We start from the raw sequence: 17164 nt of genomic DNA, 5'->3' as shown, positions 1-17164 counted from the left end.
AGAAGAAAATAAATAAAGCATCATGAGTAAGATGTGATATAGGGGTGATAACAGTAAATCAAAATATGACACGATGATAGAGTCTATAGTCAAAGTGAAGGAAAATACAAGAGGTGACAAGCCTTAAGGCAATAAAAGAGTATAAGCCATAAAGTCATATTCTTATTTCGAGAAATGAGTTGGTGACTTCAACGTGATTACCAGGAGGAAAGGTTAGACCCCAGAGTAATAAAAATCAGTATGGGCTGGTGAACAAGATAAAACCGAACATGAATTAGGGACCGGAGGATTTGATAATGGTCGACATCGTGAGAATTTCAAAGATCGTGCTCCAACAATAATAGAATAGACAACAGACGAATAACCTTTAAAGGCCATTTAGGAAGTCGCTTACCTAAAGCAAGCACTCTGAGCAGAGTTAATCTTAAGGGACTAAGTGTGCCAGTTGCAGTAGGTGTCACCTTCGTGCGTAAGAAATTTAGTTATCCCTGGTACAGAAGGTTACCATAAGGTGATTAAGGTTCATTGATAATGTGAAAAGATGCCAAAGATGAAGAGGTAAAACAACTATAGGTAGATCGTCGTAGTACTAAATCTTAGTACTCCCCTGAAGGGGGAATATGGTGTGATATGATATTAAGTCGGAGTTAAGCGGTCCAGTTAACTATGGAATGGTAAAGAAAGAATGTGGTAAAAAGGAGAAAGGGATGATGTTGCATTTATTCAGTTCCTGCAGATCTGTTGCGACTCCAGAACATTATACAAGCACGACACCGGAGAGAGGCAGTAAAAGTTTCCGGCCAGGATGTTATTGATAAATAAGTGTGAATGGACACTTGATACATCAGGAGCTAGTGGCGAGAGATAAGTTAAGACAAAGGATATATCCCAAGAGGGATTATGCAGAATATATATATATATATATATATATATATATATATATATATATATATATATATATATATGAGAATGGACCAACGAGTAATTAGTAGTTGATTCAGGAAGAGCCCAGTTATGGCTAGACAAGAGGTCACAGATAAATCAATAGATCATGCAAGATAAATGTAGTGAATCGCAACATAGTGAATTCAGTATCGTAAATATGACGTCATAAACCTTGAGAAATGCTCAGATAGGAGTTGGGGTATTTAAAGGTATTGTATAAGTATTACGGGAATAATGGAGGGTGCCACTAAGGAGATAATCAAAATCTGATTTTACAAGTAATCCTACGAGCACAACGGCACGAAGGTATGTAAGTAAGGATGTTTGTAGGCGAGTAAGAATATCAAAAATTCCTTCGAGTATACAGTATAACAAGATCACAACTTTACAAGATCCAAAAAGTCTCCTAAGTACTACCACGAAAGACTAGCTGAGGAAATAAGAAAGAAGGTTTCCACCTAAGCATAGTGACCTAAAAAGGAAATGATCTTTGATCTTGTAACAGCAGTCTCACTATAATATTGCATGCACTCCATAAGAAAGTGGCACCTATCATGGCTAATGAACAGAAAAAAAAGGAAAAAAAAACATCAAAGGTGATACTTGATAGCATACAAGTTACAGGGAATCTAAGGTGCTAGCAAGTTAAAGGAAGGTTATGAGTAGTATAAATAGATCGGTGTAGGTCCTAAGGTAAAGTATTGTAGAGCAACAAGGTTTTAGGTTGATAGGAGTAAGGATATGAAAAGGTGAGTGAGAAGGTGACGAGAATATGTATGTCCTCGAGATTAAACCCATCAAAACAAGGGAGTTGATGATTTCCATATGTAATAAAAAGCTTGGTACAGCCTGAATGAACACAGAGGAGTCTGAGACTAGGTGCATTTGGAAGAGATGGAATGTTGCCCTGGCAGTAGAATAAGGGTCTAATTGTGATAGATAAGAGGATGATGCTTAGGCCTTTGATTGAGTAACGATTTAACGAGAAAGGGATTTCATTAATTGCACGAGATTAGAATACCCCCATAAGATGAATCGCGTTGGGATGCAATGAAATACGGTTATTGAAGTATAGTATTATCCCTAGGTGGATCAGGAAAATCACTTCATATGTTCCTCGATAAGATGTGAGCCCTAGTGATAGTGTATTACATGAGAGGTTGCAAGTTATCAGTGATAGATTATAGATCAACATTAAGGTGAATAAACAATAGATGGGTACAAGTTCCAAAGTTCGAGATGAGATTTGTTTGTTATTCTTAGATGAATAATAATGAGGAAGCACTAAAGGACTTAGATTTATACATATAGGATAAGCAGCGAGAGAGTAACCTGGAGTTGGGTAGCAAACCTCGGTAATAATAAACCGAAGTAAGTTTTATGGTATAGTATAACCTACCTAGATGTAGTAAATCCATAAGGATAGATATACAAGGCTATGAAACAAGAGATAGAAATAGTCTTAAGTTCGATAAAGTACCAAGCGAAAGACATCAGTACACCTATAGATGCCTAGAGGGACAGCTTGTCATAATTCTGTATATGTTCATAAAGTGAGGCTTAGAGATTGGCTAAAAGATGGAGGAAAAAGAGAAGACGAGTCGCTAGGCACTCATACAAGGACACAGTCATACATACTGCATGACATAAGGTAGCAAATGTTATGATGTTTGAAGAATTCCGACCACATGTCGTGGCGTGACAAAGAGGCCTAAAAGGGGGGAATGCCCAAGCGTTTGGAGTTATTCACAAGACAATTGCTTAGATGGAAAGATGAGCATTAAAGTATTCGTAAGAGCCATAGTTTATGAAACTGATAAGCGCATCAGTCAACATTCGAGGACGAATGTTCCAAAGGGGGGAATGATGTTACACCCCAAGTTTTCATACGTGAGAGTACGTCGTAAGTCATTGATGTAAGCTCGGAAATGAGATTATATTTGGAAGAAAATAAAGTAAGTTAATCATGTTACCTTGGAGGTTACAAATATTTAAGATCATGAATAACGAGTACCAAGAGGGTTGGAAATCTTAGAAGCTAAACCAATTGAAGAAAATAAGTTTCGTCAAAAGTCGACAAGTTTGGAATGTTATAACATGTACTTTGGGGTGAGACTAGGGTTCTTACATGATAAGGAGGTTATTCTATGAGTTATTTTAGTCGTATGATATTCATTTTCTACATTTTGAAGGCAAGCAAGTTGTGGAACAAGAGTTGGCAAAGGTCATCACAAGTTACATTCATAAATTTGCTGAAATTTAGGTCAAATGTATCTGAGAATTTCTCCAAATATACTTGGAATAATGGGGTGTTCTACCTACCAAATTGAAGATCTACGAGTCTAGTTTCTAATGCATTAAACCGTACATCAATACGACATCGGAGTAGAGAGATATTCGTGTTTTCGCGAGACCGCGCAAGCAGCTCCCAATGGGACCCACTTAGGCGGTGGTTGACCTACTTCAATTTATAAACGATTTGGACGCCTATTTTTGCTCATTTTTCAACTAATATTCGTCTCCAAACTTCTCCTAACCCTCCTAAACATATACCACAAGGGTTTGAAGTGATTCCAAAGTGATTACACCATATTTCAACATCAAAACTTAGTTCTAGTGAAGAACAACACCTCTTTGAGGTTGTGTTGTCATTGAGGATTGTTGTGGGCTGTATTTGGATGAAATTCCAAGTTTTTGCTGCTGTCTAAGGTGAGTATAACAGCCTACTAATTGTGCTTAATCTTGCTTGTATGTTGGTTAAGTTGTTAGGATGATAAACTACAAGATAATACTTGGATTAGCTTAAGTCACTTCTATGGTGTTGTATTGCTATTAAGGGTTGTTGTAAAATGAATATAACTTGGATTTTGACTTGAAGTTACTGTAGGAGGTATGTATATTGTGTTCTTGCTTGTGCCTAAGGTTATCTTGATATTGATTAAGTTAAATGGATGGGCTAGACATGAACTAGTGAATAAAGTTGCTAGTTGGGGATAGTTGAAGTTGTGGATTATTTTCGTTGTTATAAATATATGGTATAAGGCTGGAATCATTGATTAATGACTTCATTATCAAGTTAATGATACTTTTATGTTGAAGTAAGAAGTCTATAAGGATTGATAAGGGGTATACGGATTCCAATCGGAGCTTGCCGCTCGTCGTAATGTAGTTGTGACTTGTTGTTGTTATATGGTGTCTTGATATTGATAATTATGTATTGATGGATTGCTCTGGTCATTGTTGTTTGTATATGGTATTGGAGGAGGCCCTTGTTACAAGGGATATGCTGCCAAAATTTACGTAAGCGAGCTACTAGCTTAAGTTATAGACTTAGCCTTTGCTCAGCACTGATTTTGAATCTCCTTATACTATGATAGATTGAGTTGACTTGTTTGAAGAGTTGCTTGAAAGTGATTAAGGACTCAACGGGTTTAAGGTATGTTAAGGCACTTTCTTCTTTCTTTTGGCATGATCTAAAATGAAATGAACATAAGCGATACGCTATTTCATAATGACTCTACTCCTAGCAACTAAGGTTGTCCATGTTGTTCTTTCCTTATAAGATTATTCTAAACAAGTGTGTATGATCCTTAAATCCTACTAAGGTTCATATTGATAGTAGGGATGTCCATAATGTTCTTAAGTCACTCCAAAAGGTTTAGAATGTGATTCCATGAGTCGAGCATGCATTATGTATATGTATCTATTTTACTCTACCGAGCCGCGCTATAGTCGGCCGGGTACGACACATATTGTGCAACCACTGATCAGTTGGGTTTCCGAGCTCCACGTGGCCTGGTACGATTCTACCGAACCTTATGATGGTCGGGTACACTTTTACCGAGTCCTCTTTGAGGCCGGGTACGATATGATGATGATGATGCCCACAGAGGCGAATGTTTTTAAAATTTTTATGTATATATATGTGTTATGCATTTCATATCATAGCCCCTAGAGGCACTCAGATGTTACAGGTTGTATCTCATCTCTCTCTCTCTTTACATTACTGTTCTTGTTTATGTTTTCCTGCCTAACATACTCGGTACTTTATTCGTACTGACGTCCCTTTTACCTGGGGATGCTGTGTTTCATTTCCGCAGGTCCCGATTGATAGGTTGACAATCCTCCTAGTAGGCTATCAGCTCAGCAAAGGTGTTGGTGCACTCCACTTGCTACGGAGTTCCCTATTTGGTCAGTATGCTTTGGATATGTATTGATTGGTATGGCGGGGCCCTGTCCCAACCTTTATGATTTTATGTACTCTTAGAGGAATGTAGATAGATGTCAGGTGTATGGATAATCATATGGCCTTGTCGGCCTATGTTTCGAGTTTACTAATGGTCATGTCGGCCTTATAGGCCCGTATGTCACATATATTAGTTTATATATCATGTTGGGTCTTCATATGTTGAGTATTCCCTTATGTTTTATTCTTGTTATCTCATGACGGGTTTTCTGGCTCATTTACTCATGATAACATGTTAAGAAAGATATATTACGTTGGTACTCGGTTGAGTAAGGCACCGGGTGCCCGTCGCGGCCCTTCGGTTTGGGTCATGACAGTGAACTGCTCCCATGTCAAGGATGGCGACCCAGCTAGCCTGGCTAAGCAATAATCCCTCCACCAAGTCTTGGCGGATCCAGACAGACGAAAGGTAGCAAAATCATCTCCATTGGTCTCAACTATCCCCATGTTTTGAAAAACCTCGTGATAACTATCCAGATAATCCTGGGGATACTCAGTAGATGCACCGCTAAATATAGAAGTGAAGAGCTTGGTGAACCTATACAGCCTCCACAAAGCATCGGTGGACATAGTCGCTCCATTGCCAGTCTGAGCTACTACACCCGGCTGAACCGCTAGAATCTGAATCTGGGGAGCTACCTGCTCCGGAGTGTGCATAGTAGGAGTCTAAGCCCCTCCTCCAGCCTGAGAAGTGGCTGGTGCTACAGGAAGCAAACCCGCTCGGGTGACACTCTCCATGAGGCCCACCAATCAGACCAGAGCGTCCTGAAGAATTGGGGTGGCAATGAACCCCTCTGGGACCTGAGCTGGGCCCACTGGAACTGCTGGGGCCAGAACCTCCTCCTCAAAATCAACCTGAGGCTCCGCCACTGGTACTGCTGCTCAGGGGTTGAGCTCTGCCCCTACCTCGGCCTCTGGTACGGCCTCGGCCTCGCCCTCTGCCCCTAGTGGGAGCTGCTGCTGGGGGCTCGGGCTGCTGAGCAGTAGATGAGGAAGCGCATGTTCTCGCCATCTGCGAAGAACATAGTAGAAATCCAATTAGCATTTGAGGAACAAATCCGCACGACAAGAAAGAACAAATGTGAAATTTTCCTAACTCTATAGCCTTTGGGGGATAAGTACAGACGTCTTCGTACCGATCCCTCAGACTATACTGAGCTTGTCCATGAGTTGTGAAACCTATGTAACCTAGCGCTCTGATACCAACTTGTCACGACCCGTATTTTCCACCCTCGGGAGTCGTGATGGCGCCTACTAATGAGAGCTAGGCAAGACAATCCTTAACTGCTTACTTCATTAACAAATTACTTCTTTTAACAATTATCAGTGATAGCATGAAAACAACGGAATTAAATAAATAAGCGGAAGACCTAAATTAAATAAGCTGAACAATAATGTGAAAGTCAACATATGCCTCTACCCAAGAACTGGTGTCACATCACTCACGAACTACTAAGAGTACTAAATACAACCATTTGAAACAAATATAGCACTGTTTGTCTCGAATACATGAGATAACAGAATATGAAATAAGATAGAGGAGACGCCGGGCCTGCGGACGCCTGCAAGGCTACCTCGGTGTCTCGGTGGACTAAAGGTTGGCTCCTGCGCTACTGCTGATGTCCAATACCTGGATTTGTGCAAAAGAGCACAGAGTGTAGTATCAGCACAACTGACCCCATGTACTGGCAAGTGCCTTGCCTAACCTCGGCGAAGTAGTGATGAGGCTAGGACCAGACTACCAAATAACCTGTGCAGTTCAAATATCTATATGTATAGCGGAAAAGAAATACAGGAAATAATCAGTCAATGTGGGAAGTGAAAACATGTTGTGGGTAGGTAACAGTTCCAAATAGAAAACCTCAATAAAAGAAAGAAACAACAAAGCCAGAATATCAACAAGAGTCGGAATTCAACGATTTGCACGGCATCACCCTTCGTGCTTTTACTCTCGTCCTCACCCAAACAATATTTATAATAAAAAATGTGCACGGCATCACTCTTCGTGCTTTTACTCTCGTTCTCACCAAATCAATCGTATCATAATAATGTGCACGGCATCACCCTTCGTGCTTTTACTCTCTTTCCTCACCACATAGTCGATGAATATCGGTACGGAATGGTACATCGTACGGCACGACATCACCCTTCGTGCTTTACATTCTTTCCTCACAATAGCAAACAATGCACGGCATCACCCTTCGTGTTTTAACACTCTTACTCACCCAAACAACAATCACAAACAAAGGGTCAAGGGAGTAAACAAATAATGGTAGAAATCCTAGCAAGGAAATACAATTAAACAGCTAAATTCCGGCAAGGGAACAATATCAATAAATCTCAATATCCCGGCAAGGGAGATAATCAACAAAGCAACAAACATCCCGGCAAGGGAACAATTCAATAACTCTTTCTCTTTCTTTCACTTCTTACTTTATAACTCACTTTACCACTTGAGTCAATGCTCCAAAGGGTTCAATTATCTCATATACTTTCACAATTTGTATTATAACTCGAGCCAATGCTCCTCGAAGTTCAAAGATCACAATTTCTTTCACATGATTTTTACAACATATAGAAATCACCATTAAGGCATGAAATATACTACAAAAATCAGAATATCCACAATATAAAGACTCACGGTCATGCTAGACACCAACGTATAGATACTCGTCACCATGTCTATACGTCGTACTCGACAATTAGCACGTAGCAATTAAGACTCAACTTCTAATCCCTCAAGCTAAGGTTAGACCAAACACTTACCTCAAACTTCCACGGCTAATTCAATCCTCAATTACCGCTTTTCCTCTCGAATTTGGCTCCAAATCGATTGTATCTATACAATAATGACTTCAATACATCAATAAATGCTAAACAATGCGAACACAATGCCTAATTATAGCTTTCCAAGCATTATTTCCAAAATCCCAAAAATCGACCCCGGGCCCGCTTGGTCAAAACACAAGGTTCTAACCAAAATCAAATCACCCATTCACCCACCAGCCCACATATATAATTATTTCCAGAATTCAACCCCAAAACGAGGTCTAAATCACAATTAATTAAAAAGCCCTAACTCTACCCAAATCCCTAATTTTCTACCCTTAATCACATGTTTTAGGCCTAGAATTTCAATAGATGTTGATGGAAAATGAAGAAAACGAGTTAAACAATGCTTACCCAAGAAACTTTGGTGAAATAATGCTTCAAAAATCGCCTAGGAGCTTTGGAGAAGAAAGGGTTTATGAAATTTTGCAATAATCCCATAAGGCTACTGTTCTGGATTTTTAAAAATTAACTGGGCGAATTTACTCTACGCGTTCACGACAAGCTCATCCCGTTCACGATGAGTCAGATCTGCTAGGCCTTCGCGATCGCGTGAAAAAGACTCGCGTTCGCGGAACTTTGGCTATTCAAGCCTACGCGTTCGCGTTCTAGTGGCCGCGTTCGCGATGAATAATTTGGTGACCCCTCCCCAGCACCTTACGCGTTCGCGAGTGAGGGACGCATTCGCAAAGGGTCTCCCCCCTCAGCTTTGCATTCGCGTCACAACCTTCGCGTTCGCGAAGAAGAATTTGGGCACCTGGGATTTTTGCCTTACGCGTTCGCGAGAGGGACCACGCGAACGCGAAGGGTTTCCCTGGGCACCAATAGCAGCAATCTAACTTTTCCACAAGTTCAAAACTTCCCAAAACACACCCGAGCCCTCGGGGCTCCTAATCAAACACAGTACTAACTCAACAACATCATACGAACTTATCCGTGAGATCAAATCGCCAATGTAACCTTAATAACAATGAATTAAACCTCAAACTCAAAGGATTTTTGTCAAACTTCATCAACTATCAACTTTAGCAATTTAGGTCCTAAACACGTCAAATGATATCCGTTTTTCATCAAATTTCACAGAAACATCTTAAATCACCTATAAGACCTGTACCGGGCGCCAGAACATAAATACGGGCCCGATACTAACATGTTCTAATCAAATTTCATTTTAATTTTCCTTAACAATTTCAGAAAAAATAATTTCCTTTAAAAATTTATTTCTCGGGCTCGGGACCTTGGAATTCGATTCCGGGCATACGTCCGAGTCCCATATTTTCCTACGGACCCTCCGAGACCGTCAAATCACGGGTCCGGGTCCGTTTACCCAAAATGTTGACCGAAGTCAAATTTATTCATTTTAAACTCAAAACTTAGCATTTTTCAGAGAATTTCATATTTAAGCTTTCCGGCTACGCGTCCGGACTGCGCACGCAAATGGAGGCGACTCTAAATGAGGGTTTCAAGACCTCGAAAGCACAGAATGAATAAGAAAACAGGTGATTACCCTTTGGGTCGTCACAGGAACACTTTTTTTTTCCCATTTTTAAAGGAACCAACAGACAAATTGCCGGACTCTTAAAAGTTTCTTCCACTGGCCTGGGGTCCAGAATTTTTTCCTAATTTTAATTTGCATGAACAACGTAACTTTGTCATTTGTGTTAGATAGTGATTTATTTAATTGAAAGAAATCAAATATATATACGATATGTTAATTATCATTCCATTATTGTGTTACTGAAAGTGGAAAAATAAGAAGTCATGATTCACTTTAAGGGAACTGAAGTTAATGAAGTTAATTAACTCGAGAACAATTTCTCTGAAAAGATTTTTAAAAAATCTTGTATTTTATGAGAGGCATGAAATTATTAAAAACTGCAAAACCTAAAATTACTAGTACAAATTAAAATTAGCTTATCACCTAAAAATTAATCCATGCCTAAAACACCTTAGGGGTCGTTTGGCAGGGTGCATAAGAATAATGCTGAATAGGGTGTATTAGTAATGCTGGTATTAGTTATGCTGACATATTTCTTACCATTGTTTGGTTTGATATATTAAAGCATTGTGCAATTTCTAAAAGAATTGTTTGTTTACAAAATTGCCCTCAAAACCAGTCCATCACTTTAACTTTTTTAAATGAAACATGTGTTGAGAAATATCTTTATATGAAAAAGTTTTAAAAAAATTATTTAATTTGTCTACCTATATTGTAAAATAGAACTAAATATTTATTTATAAAAAAGGAAATATGCTAAGTATTTATTTATTTACTAGGGCTATAATTTTATTTCTCACTATTTAGATTATTTTAAACTTCCATCAATATAATAATTAGCATATTTTAATCAAGCATAAATGTTGAAAGACAATTTTGTCTTTAACTAAGCTAATGCTTGCATTAAAACCCATTGCATTGCTAATATCATTGTTTTCTATGCATTAGTTATGTATAGAGTAATATCAAATAGGATGTATAACTAATGCATAAGTTCAAAATGTTTACCAAACAATGTATTATTAATACACAAAGCTAATGCATGCATTATTTTATGTAATGCATCCTACCAAACGACCCCTAGTGATTTGCCTATTTTATTGAGGCTTAAAGGGAATCTAAAGCCGCTCCAAGTGCAAAGATTTCATAATCATCAGCACTGAAAATACTACTATTACTATTGCACCCACAGTAACCTTTGCAAGCACATGACTCATCCCATGATGTACAATTTTTCTTGACTTTTGTTGCCTCTTTTACTTTAACCTTCATTGCTATTTTCACTGCTGGAGGTTTCACATCTTCATTATGCACACGCTTATCACTTTTAGAAGTAGCCATGAATATTGCCCACTCCTCAATTTCCATTTCTGTTGACTCAAATACTCTTTTCCATGGAATTTCAGCTCTCCCCAACACTTGTGAGCTACCAATAACTTTACCTAAAACTGGAATATATTTTCTTGACCGGAGCTCGAAGATAACCGTGCCTTGCTTCAGCATGCTAATGGAGTCTTGAGTTCCCATGCAATCCAATGAGAAAGATTCATCCCAAAACAAGTTACTATCACATTTTGATGCTGAGATTTCTTGGCTGTTTAGCTGAACTCTTTGGTTGCCTCCTGCTGGAAGATAGCATCTAACAAACAAGTTGTTTTTCCCTAAAGAGCTTTGCTCTATGTTTCTTCCTCTTATGATTTGTATTTCACAACTAATAGTTTGAGTATTCTCCATTGAAAGAATACTAGTGGTTTTTCCTTGATGGGGTTGTCTTGTTTTCTTGAGAGATGGTTTGTTTTGGCGATGGGAAGCACTTAGTAATTGGGGTATTTATAGTTGGAAATTAAAATGCTTCACTTTGAGCATGCAGTGGAAGGAAAGTGGTGTAACTTTTTGAAGAAGGAGCTACTAGCTATAGCTACAATAATAATTAACCTTATAAAATATAAGGAAAAAAAACCACCCACCCAATGAGAATTAGTGCTAATCTCGTAGCTAAAGTGAATCCTTTGAGGATCATATAAAATATTTGTTTTATTAAAAAAAGTTCTGCAAAAGCTCTTTGGACTCTTGAAAGGTTAAAAATGTGTGAAACGACTCATAGGATAAGTATTGAGGTAGAATGTTTCTTTTAAATGTGTCAACTAGGTCTCAATTGGTGGGTTGATCTGGAACCTCCAGTCAGCTATTAAAATAAGGTACTGCAATTTGACATGTGACTTATATTCGCAATATCTGTGTTTCTTTTCTTATTTCGTTTCTCCTTATAAAGTCATTTGACCATTGGAGTAGCTGCCTTACATATCTTCCAATTCTAACGAAAAGATGGAATCACAAAAAAGAAAATCTTGGTGGAATGTTAGAATAAGCACTTGTGAATGATTTGGGGTCAAAGATAGGATATAGTTGAAAATGTTAGTCACAACCTATAAATTATTTGGTCAAATTTTCTATAAAAAAAATTAAATGTATTTTAAAAAAAATAAAATACGTTTAAAGCATAGCAGTTTAGCTAATCATTTTAAAAAATAATTTTAGCAATATTAGATAAATAATTTGTCCTTAGCCAAGCTCTCAAAAAGCAATTCTAGAAATAAATACTTCTTCATTTTTTTTTATTTTTTTGCTATTATTCAAAAATACTTATCCTTGTCAGAGTCTCGTGCTGATAACGTGTTATAAAATAAAGACTGTAAAGTAAAGACAAGTATAGAGAGAAACTGATATATTATTCGAATTCAAACTGATGTACATAATGAACTGAAATCTCTTCTATTTATAGAAGAAAGGAAGTTGTTGTGTAAGCTGCTGTGTAAGCTGCTACTTTACCATATATGGATAATCTTCTACTGAGAGTAATGTTTATCCATAACGGAATACTGAAAGGATAAGCTCATTGTACCAGATATAGATAATCTTCTACTGGGGGTAATGTTTATTCATAATGGAGTACTGAAAGAATAAGTTCATTGTACCCGGTATGGATAATCTTCTACCGGGGGTAATGTTTATCCGTAACGGAGTATCGAAAGGATAAACTTATTATACCCAGTATAGATAATCTTCTACCGGGGGTAATGTTTATCCGTAACGGAGTATCGAAAGGATAAACTTATTATACCCGGTATGGATAATCTTCTATCGGTGGTAATATTTATCCATAACCGGGTACCGAAGTGATAAGCTTCTTCATGAGGTTTATTTCCAATAGAGTACTAAATAGATAAACATATTTACGGTAGAGTCTCATATGGATATGTTTCTTCAAGAAGCTTATTTACAACGGAATACTAAATGAACATCCATAATATAATATATTTATAACAGTCCGACTATTGCGAGGGACCCATTTTTCTTTAGGCATAATCCATGTGAGCACGTGATTTTCGCCCTATATGAGAATCACTCCCAAAAATTCAAAATAAAACAATTTTCCTTTGTGTGCAATGTTTGTATTTTTTGTGGTATTTTTGTATAATTATTTGTATTTTGTCAGTGCATGTTTATTTGTTTAAATTAATAAAAATATAAAATATATCGCATTTTCATTTAGTATTTATTTAAGTTTGTTTTACAAAAATGAGAAAATCATAAAAAATGTACGTTGCATTTTTAGCATTTAACGTCTAAATTGTGCGATTTTATCGTTAATTGCTATTTAAATGTGCGATAATAGTTATTTGGAATTATTTAGTATTTTTTATAATTTAATTTAGTTTATAAGTTAATTTAGAATTTTAGTTTTATTAATTAGGAAGTAAAAACAAAGAGAGCAAGAATATAAAAGAAAATCGGAATTAGGCCTCTTCTTCAATTTTGAACCACAGGCCCAAATATACCCAACCTTCCTCTACGACCCGGTCCATTCCAAACTGGGTCGACCCAGTCCATAACCCAACACCCCTATTTCCCTATCTTTCAAAAAACAAAACCCTAAAATTGTATTTTTCTCTTTCACTATTGAAAATAACATCCCCCCCTCCTCATCTTCTTCTTCTCCAAGAAAAACACCCCAAGCTCCCCTCCCATGGCTTCCCTCGTTGCTCCTGCCCTCCTCACCCATCATCCACCAGCAGTCCACCATCGTCCTCCAACACCCACGAAGCCCACGCCATAAACGACCTCTCTTTCAGCTTCATCTTCTCCAACACCCTCGAAGCTCGGCCATAGACGACGTGAAGCAGCTTCCATGGCTGCCCCATCTTCATCTTCTTCGTCTTCACCTTCTTTGTCGTCGTCACATCACTGGAAAACCTTCGTCGAAACCCAGCTCCACCCCGTCGTCTTCTTCTTCGCTGCTGGCCGCGGCCATGGTAGCTTCGTGCTACTGTTGCGTCATCTTCTTCTTTGTGCTGCTGCGTCGTCTTCTTCTTCGTGCTGCTGCTACGTTTTCTTCATCCATCACTGCTGCTGCCCGGTGCATCTTCTTCGCTGCTGCTCCGACGTGCCACTGCTGCCATGGCTGCGTCGACGAGTTGCTGTTCGTTGCTTCCTTCTTCAAGTTCTTCGATGGTCCGTTCGGGGTCGTCTTCGGCGTCGAATTGTTTTGGTGCAATAATCGCTTCCGAACGATTTTGTTTTCATTCAAGTTCTTCGTCGTTACGATCCGGTTAGTTGGTTTAAGTTTCGTTTCTGTCCGTAATTTGTTTGATATTTTTCGGATTTGAAATCAAATATATTTGATATTAACTTCATGTTCATCGTTTTTTTTTATCTTTCTTCAGTTTGTTTCATTCATTTTTCTTGTTTATTTTTAGGTAGAAATTGATTAGCTTAATTATAATGTTGTTAGATTTAAGTTGAAGATTCAATTAATTATTTTTCAGTTTGTTTTATTAATTTAAAAGGATTTAATTTTAATATAGAAGAGTGTTAGTTTAAATCGCTTGAATCCGTTGTTTGTTGTTTAATATAGATTTAATTCGTTTCATTTTGTTTGAAATTCATTTTTAATTCAGTGATTTAATGTGAGTTTATGTTTTGGTTTTTAATTTTTTGATTTAGTTTGAATCATGTATCTTTGTTGTATTTTGTTGGATTTAATTTGAATATCAATTGATTATTTGAGTTTAGTGATTTGAATCTGTTTATTTATTTTTGTTTAAGTTTGATTTGAATTTGAGCTCATGCTTTGAATATATTTGTTTGTTATTATTGGTGAATTTGAAAATAGATTTGTTGTTTAAAAAGATTGTTCAATCAATATAATTCCAGTTGTTTCTTGTTGTTCATCATATAGTTTGAGTTTGTTCATAAAATCTGATTAGGAATTGGTTATAGCTGCTATATTTTGGTTAGAATTGATTAGTTGAACTTGTTATAGCTGACGGGGTAGATTGGTAAATGACAATGTTTTCAGGGTCAAAATGGTAATTTCAGTAAGGTCAAAGGGGTATTTTTGGAATTAAAGTTCTGAATAAATATTTATTTTGAGTGTTTTGTCCATTAAGATTAAGATAATATTAAAATAATCAATAATGGGGGGACAAGATATAATGGTGGGGAATAATGCAATTGTTTAATATAAGCATGGGGGACAAGATATAATGGGATATTTGTTTAATGTAGTGGGGGACAAAACATTAGGTAGTGGATTAAAAGAGGATGAGTGGAAAGATAGTGGGTTTTATGTTTAAAAAATGCTGAAAGATGAGGATAAATAGAGGGACTTGATCAGATTTTAGGGGGAGGAGACAGAGAAAAAAAAAGAGGGCTGAAGATTAAAGAGAGAGAAAGAAAAATTCCGAAAAATATTAAGACTTTCAAAAGAGAAAAAAAATACAAAATAAAAAAAAGCTGGAAATTAAAAGAGAGAGTAGTATACACCTGATAAATATTCTGATATACGGGTTCAGAAATTAAGGGTTAAATATTAATTAGTCTTTCAAATCTTAAAAGATTCCATTGGCTTCTGTCCGTTGTTTGTTGTCGGTGTTTCTGGATTTTTATCTTGATTTTCAAATCTGTCACTAGGATTTTCTGTTGACTGGATTGCTGGTTATTATTGTTGTTGCTGTGTTACGTACTACATTGCTGACTTTCTTCTTCTTATATTGGCAATACGAGGTACACAACTGTAATTTTGGCATTTTGTAAGCTGAAATGAAGAATGGAATGTTAAATTTCTAATTTAGTTTTTTTTGTTTTTTTATTAATTGTATTTAGGTTATTTCATATATTATTATTCTGTAAATCGCCGTCGTTTTGCATAACTAGACATATTGTAGCGATGTATTAAATAATGCTTTGCTTTAACCTGATTATTAGGTAGTATATATTTAAGCATGTTCATTACTGATTAAACTATCTAATAATTAAAATGAGAAGAAAATAACGTAAAAATGGCTTTATTAAATCATTTTGGCAAAACTAATTAAGTTCACTATTCATAAGGGTTTTAGTATCGCCAACATTAAGTTAATCGAAATCATGTAGCTAAATTTAGTTAAAACATGAATTTAAATTAATTTTGCGAATCAAGTATTAGGACATGATTTGAATTAAAACAAGGTTAGTTAAGGTTAAATTAATTAAATTTTAGAAATACGCATTAGTAATCAAGATTGTTTCTAATTTTCAGTAGTTGTAAATAATTAATTTCAATAGCTCAAGTCATCTAACAATATGATTTTAATCCGGTTATGGGATAATTAGTTTCTTTTAAAAAAAATATTTATTTGACAATTCCATATTGTATTTATAATTATAATTTTAGTAATATTACTTTCCGTTAATATTTGTTTTAAACTAGTATTTAATATGTTATTTTTAAGTATGTAGAGATTGATTTTATATTTATAGACAAACTTAATAATAATAAAAAATGTAGTCATTTTAAGATATTCATAAAATAAGGGAGGATTTCGCTAAAAATAAATAAATATAAGCAATACAAAAATTTGCAGGGTCCTCCAATCTTATTTTTTTTTTTTAAATACTTAGATTCCGGGATGGGCGGTTTAGTAAATTTCACGGTCTACATAAAAGTATAACAACGCGTAGTCTTTAGGCACGTATTTAATAAGGGCATTTTCTTAAATATGGGTGTGCATTTATGTAACCCAAATCCCACTCTTAGCGGAGTCAAAATGCGTCAACAAATCACGTGTACACTGGCTGTGACGTGATTCGAGATGCGTTTTCACGACGTTGCAATTCTTGTATAAAATAATAATAATAACAATAATGATAAAAGTGGGTCAAAGTTAAATTTGCATATAAGTTCTTAATTGTTAAAAAAAATCAGATAAATAAGCCAAATATAATAGTTGAGCGACCGTGCTAGAACCACGGAATCCGGGAATGTCTAACACCTTCATTCGGGTTAACAGAATTCCTTATCCGGATTTCTGATTCGCGGACTGTTAAACAGAGTCATTCTTTCCTCGATTCGGGATTCAACCGGTAACTTGGGACACCATAAATCTCCCCAGTGGCGACTCTGAAATAAACAAAAATCCCGTTTCGATTGTCCTTTAATTGGAAAAAAACTCCTTCACCCCTAGCGGGGACGGAAAAAGGAGGTGTGACAGCTCTGGCGACTCTGCTGGGGACCGAACCCAGAATCTCTGGTTCAGGGTTCAGAATTCGAGCTTGGAATAATTGTTGTATTTGGCTTTGTTTGATTTTGTTACATGATCTGTGCT

The 17164-nt window shown here is 36.6% G+C and overlaps 1 protein-coding gene across 1 annotated transcript; it reads right to left on the bottom strand.

Annotated features, from left to right (window-relative positions):
• Nucleotides 1-10625: 10625 nt before the first annotated feature.
• Nucleotides 10626-11252, bottom strand: LOC104228427 (uncharacterized). Its single transcript, XM_009780892.2, has one exon. It carries the CDS (start codon nucleotides 11250-11252, stop codon nucleotides 10626-10628), a length of 627 nt encoding a protein of 208 aa, XP_009779194.2.
• Nucleotides 11253-17164: the final 5912 nt, after the last annotated feature.

Source organism: Nicotiana sylvestris, chromosome 5 (assembly GCF_000393655.2).
Source record: "Nicotiana sylvestris chromosome 5, ASM39365v2, whole genome shotgun sequence".
Lineage (NCBI taxonomy): Eukaryota > Viridiplantae > Streptophyta > Magnoliopsida > Solanales > Solanaceae > Nicotiana > Nicotiana sylvestris.
This window is presented reverse-complemented; position numbering and strand designations above follow the sequence as displayed.

What these genes read in the sequence shown, in the direction of transcription:
- LOC104228427 (XM_009780892.2), bottom strand. Translation starts at nt 11,252, where the DNA reads ATGGAGAATACTCAAACTATTAGTTGTGAAATACAAATCATAAGAGGA.